The sequence below is a fragment of the Nelumbo lutea genome, chromosome 1 (assembly GCF_056320005.1).
Source record: "Nelumbo lutea isolate HS-2025 chromosome 1, American lotus-T2T, whole genome shotgun sequence".
Taxonomy (NCBI): Eukaryota; Viridiplantae; Streptophyta; class Magnoliopsida; order Proteales; family Nelumbonaceae; genus Nelumbo; species Nelumbo lutea.
In genome coordinates, this window is record NC_142684.1 from 88658820 (window position 1) to 88664269 (window position 5450).

General features: G+C 43.9%; 1 protein-coding gene and 1 long non-coding RNA gene across 2 annotated transcripts; one reads left to right on the forward strand and one right to left on the reverse strand.

The window, feature by feature from the left end:
* Positions 1–550: 550 nt before the first annotated feature.
* LOC148875993 (uncharacterized) lies at positions 551–1525 on the reverse strand. The gene is made up of 3 exons (XR_016105430.1): positions 1395–1525; positions 1028–1224; positions 551–712 (listed from the first exon to the last, which is right to left on the reverse strand). It is a non-coding gene; the product is annotated as an uncharacterized LOC148875993 (long non-coding RNA).
* LOC148875994 (receptor-like protein kinase HSL1) lies at positions 1450–5188 on the forward strand. The gene is made up of 2 exons (XM_088965883.1): positions 1450–4033; positions 4363–5188. The coding sequence occupies exons 1-2, from the start codon at positions 1450–1452 to the stop codon at positions 4752–4754; spliced, it is 2976 nt and encodes a 991-aa protein (XP_088822009.1). The 3' UTR covers positions 4755–5188.
* Positions 5189–5450: the final 262 nt, after the last annotated feature.

The following is a 5450-nucleotide window of genomic DNA, read 5'->3' on the forward strand; positions in this document are numbered from 1 at the left end:
TCAGAAAATCGATTTTTTTTTAATCGATTTTTAATCGTGGTTTGTCCTAATGTCTTCAAAACTTTTTAATCGTGGTTTGTCCTAATGTCTTCAAAAACCCAGAAAATGGTTTTTGACTGTTTTTTGAATTTTTTATAATTTTTATAATTTTCATTTTTTTTTGTCAAAACGGATTATCCATTCAAATCGGATGGTTAGACACGTTCGACCCAGGAACCTTGGCCTGTCTGGTTGACAGCCCGGCAGTGAGCAAATGTGTGATTTGGCTGCATTTGCTTGCCCAACCCTTATGTGGGGATAATTCTCCATGGTTTATGGTTTCTTCTGAGGCCCCTGTGAATTGTGATGTGACCTATGTGGCTACTAGAGCCTACGTGGATTCATGGAGGGCTGAGATTGCAACTTCTGATCATCGATCCTGTGCACAGTGCATTTGTGCAGTTGCTCTACCACGGAATTCGAATAGCTTTTCAATTTGAAAATTCATGATGGGCAACAGCTGCAAGTAATTTGACAGTAGATAAAGCTGAGGAATTTGAATAGCATTTTTACTTTTTTACTTTTGAGGAGGATTAGGCATCTATTTATGGTAATTCTCCATCGAATTAGAATTGTGCCCTCACAGCAAAAATTGACCAAAAGGGAATTTTTGGACGAATTCTACTTTCTGGTTCCTCGCATTTTCTTCCTCCTTTCAATCACTTTCACCGGCCTGAAAAACCAAGAATAAAATCAGAATTGCCAAAACGAAATGGACATGGTAAGACTCGCTTACAAACAGCTTATTTGTATAAACAGATCTATTGATTTGTGTATGACAGAGATTCTGCCACGTAGAATCAGAATGGGATCCGATTCCTCATTGATGCCATTTGGCCATTGGATACCAATCCTGTCTAGGACTGATCAGATGGTTAAAATAAAAAAAAAAAATCTCATCCAATGACCAGTGTTGATACGTGGAATACTAAAATTCAAATAATTTGTTAGATTCTTTTTTCCAACGTCTGATCGATGATGAACGAACCAAAGAAATTTCGCCCACTGTGCTAAGCAAACGAGCGGAGAGCCGATGAGCCAACTCGGCCAAGTATAATTCCTTCTTCTGAGCCAAGTTTGGCTTGGCGTTGGCGTGACTCACGGCACAAAGACAATGGAATGGTGGTGTGGTGTTTGCCGACTTACGTCCCGTAGTCCGTCCGTACTCGACAGTCGACCCCTGCCCTGCGCGCATGTTCACAAATTCCAACGTGAAAAGGGAAAGAGTAAAAAGTAAAAACAAAACCCACCCACAAACAAGCATACGAACCGGGTCTGCCGCCCCCGGTTCATCTCTCTCTCCTTGCGAAAATCTCTTCAATACCCATGGTTCTATGCAACAAAACCAAACTCACCTCCTCTTTCTCTCTGTCTCGCTGACCTTCTCTCTTGTCTCGAGAGGCAACAACAATGCTTCTGCTTTTGTTGCTTCTTCTTTCTCCTTCTCTGGTTGTCTCTCTGAACCAGGAAGGTCTGTATCTTCAACAAGTCAAACTCGGCTTCGACGACCCGGATGGCGCCCTTTCCGACTGGAACAATAGACACGACACTCCCTGTGAATGGAGCGGCATCAAATGCGACTCAGAAACTCATTCAGTCACCTCAGTCGACCTCTCCAACGCCAACATCTTCGGGCCTTTCCCTACTATCATCTGCCGTCTCCCCAACCTGACTAACCTTTCCCTCTCCAACAACTCCATCAACTCCTCTCTCCCCGGTGACATCTCCGCCTGTCAGAAACTGCAGCATCTGGACCTCTCGGAAAACTACCTTGTGGGTCCAATCCCGTCCACGCTTGCTAACATTACAACTCTCCGTAGCCTCGTCCTGAGCGGAAACAATTTCTCCGGCGATATTCCGGAGAGCTTTGGACGATTCCAGAGACTTGAGGAGCTGGTTATCATCGAGAATCTCCTCAATGGCACCATACCTTCAGTTCTTGTAAATATTTCCACTCTTAGAGTGCTTAATGTGGCTTACAACCCGTTTACACCCAGTCAAATTCCGTCGGACATCGGTAATTTGACGAACCTGGAATTTCTCTGGCTTACTCAGTCTAATCTCGTGAGTCAGATTCCGGACTCCCTCGGTCAGCTTAAACGTCTAATAAATTTGGACTTGGCGGAGAACAATCTCGACGGTCCAATTCCGAAATCGATTACTGAACTTTCGAGTGTTGAACAAATAGAGCTCTATAGCAACTCCTTGTCAGGTTCCCTGCCGGAGGGGATGTCGAAGATGACCGCGTTACTTAGATTCGATGCCGCCATGAACCATTTGGAGGGAACGATTCCGGATGAGCTGTGTAGCTTGCCGCTCGAGTCACTGAATTTGTATGAGAACCGTTTGGTGGGAACCGTTCCGGCAGGTATTGCTCTATCGCCGAAACTGTATGAGCTCAAACTTTTTAATAACCGGCTTACCGGAGAATTGCCCAAGGATCTCGGAAAGAATTCCAAGTTGGTAACCATCGATGCTTCGCAGAATAACTTTTCCGGTGAAATTCCAGCGAACTTGTGTGCCATGGGGGCGCTAGAACAGCTCCTGTTGATCCAGAATTCGTTATCCGGAAAAATTCCAGAGAGCCTTGGTCAATGCCAAAGCTTGCGTAGAGTTCGTTTGTCGAATAACAAGTTATCCGGTGAAGTTCCGGCGGCGTTTTGGGGTCTACCTCATGTCTCTTTGCTTGAGCTTGCTGAAAATGCCTTTTCTGGTAGCATCTCTAAGACGATCTCCGGTGCTTCTAATCTTTCACTTCTGCTCATATCAGACAACCAGTTCACTGGAAACATACCGGAAGAGATTGGATCGTTGGGGAATCTTGTTGGGTTTTCTGGTGGATATAATCTACTTTCCGGAAGTCTACCTGCGACATTGGTGAAGCTGAGTGAGCTGAGCACGCTCGATCTTCACAATAACAAACTATCAGGTGAGCTTCCATCTGGAATCCAGTCAATGAAGAAGCTCAGTGAGCTGAACCTCTCTAACAATGGGCTTTCCGGAGAAATTCCAAAGGAACTTGGGAGCCTACTGGTGCTTAATTACCTCGATCTCTCCGGAAATCATTTCTCGGGTGAGATCCCACTTGAGTTACAGAACTTGAGGCTTAACCGATTCAATTTTTCTAACAACCAACTCTCCGGTGATCTTCCCCCTCTCTATGCCAAAGAAGCGTACAAAGATAGCTTCCTTGGCAATCCTGGTTTGTGCGACGATCTGGAAGGTCTGTGCCCGAGACAAAGTGGAGATAAAAACCAGGGTTTTATGTGGCTGCTGAGGTCAATCTTTATACTTGCTGCTCTGGTTTTTGTTGTTGGGGTTGCCTGGTTTTTCTGGAAGTACAAAAATTACAGGAAAGCAAAGAATACCATTGATAAATCAAAGTGGACGTTGACGTCCTTCCACAAACTGGGCTTCAGTGAATATGAGATATTGGATTGCCTAGATGAAGATAACGTGATTGGCAGTGGAGCTTCTGGGAAGGTCTACAAGGCTGTACTCAGCAATGGGGAGATAGTTGCTGTGAAGAAGCTTTGGGGTGGATCGAAGAAGGAAGATGATAGTTGCGATGCTGAGAAAGGTCGGATGACGGATGATGCGTTTGAGGCTGAAGTTGAGACTCTCGGAAAGATCAGGCACAAGAACATTGTCAAATTATGGTGCAGCTGCACAACCCGGGATTGCAAGCTTCTGGTGTATGAATACATGCCCAACGGGAGCTTGGGAGACTTGCTGCACAGTAGTAAGGGAGGCTCGTTGGATTGGTCGACAAGATACAAGATTGCCGTGGATGCTGCCGAAGGCCTTTCTTATCTTCATCACGACTGTGTTCCTCCAATTGTTCACCGAGATGTCAAATCAAACAACATCTTGTTGGACAGAGAGTTTGGGGCTCGAGTGGCAGATTTTGGAGTTGCCAAGGTTGTGGACATGGTAGAGAAAGGACCCAAGTCCATGTCTGTGATCGCTGGTTCTTGCGGCTACATTGCTCCAGGTTTCTCAAAATCCATAACTAGCTCCTTCAATAATCATGAACCAAATTACTATGCCTTTTTCCTGTTTGTGTAAAGTTGTAGTTTTGTTTTCATTCGTAGATTTGCAGGAATTATGATCACCATCACCTGTAGTTTCTTAAGTCAACTAGTCTTTCTCGGTAGATTTAGTTCTTTCTTTCACTGTTGCTTGATTTGAAAACTTTCCCAATAGCTAGCTGCCTGGAAGTTTGGAGTTGATTTGATTGTTTCTTTCTCTTTAGCTTGTTCACATTTTTTCTAGCTCAAATTTTTAAATAATCTGTTGTTTTTGATGTTGAACTTGGTGCAGAATATGCATACACGCTTCGTGTGAACGAGAAGAGCGACATATACAGCTTTGGAGTGGTTATTCTAGAGTTGGTTACAGGGAGACTCCCAGTTGATCCTGAGTTTGGGGAGAAGGATTTGGTGAAGTGGGTTTGCACCACGATGGATCAGAAAGGAGTTGAACATGTAATTGATCCGAAAGTTGACCTTTGTTTCAAGGAAGAGATTTCTAAGGTCCTTAGTATTGGTCTCCTTTGCACTAGCCATCTCCCCATTAACCGACCCTCAATGCGAAGAGTGGTGAAGATGCTGCAGGAAGTGAGTGCAGAGAACAAGCCCAAGACTGGAAAGAAGGATGGAAAGCTATCTCCTTATTACTATGAAGATACCTCCGATCATGGAAGTGTAGTTTGACAACTTATTAGAGAAAGGTTTTGTATGGACAATGTCCCAGGGAAAAGCGAGTAAGAAAGCTGCTTTTCTTCTTGTTTCTATACTAATTTCTAAGCTCCTCCTGCTGTTTGTTTCATGAGGAGGGAAAGGACTCAGAGAGAGAGAGAGAGAGGAGCAAAGGAGTTGGTGGTGCGGTTTGTATAATTCCTACTGTAAATTAATTAACCCCCTCAAAGTTTTCAGTGACAGGCTTTGAGAAAGCTAGCAATGGTAACTTGGTAAGACGTCCTAGCAAAAGAAGGGGAGGACTGGTTTCTTGTTAATCTTTTGGGATGCATTTGTGGTTGTATTAGTAATTACAGTTAGTACTACTTGTAAGACTTGAACAAACATCTGCATGGTTTGTCTTTTCTTCTCTCAAACGAAATTACAAGGAAGATTAAATGCTCTGTCTACGATCCTCCTCTCTGCTATTTCACTGAAATTTTGACCAACATGTATCCCCACACCCATGTGGCATTAGAGTTAGAGAGCCATCCTCCATTAATGAAAGCAGTTGGGATTTTCTTGATCATTCATGGCACTTACTATTGAGCAAAGGAACTCCTTGCTACTGTGCACAGTACACTTTACGCTCTGTACCCACTGGTCACCAGTAAATTTCTGGGAAGCTTCAAAAGATTAAAAAAAACAAAAACTTCGCAAAATTGTTCGATG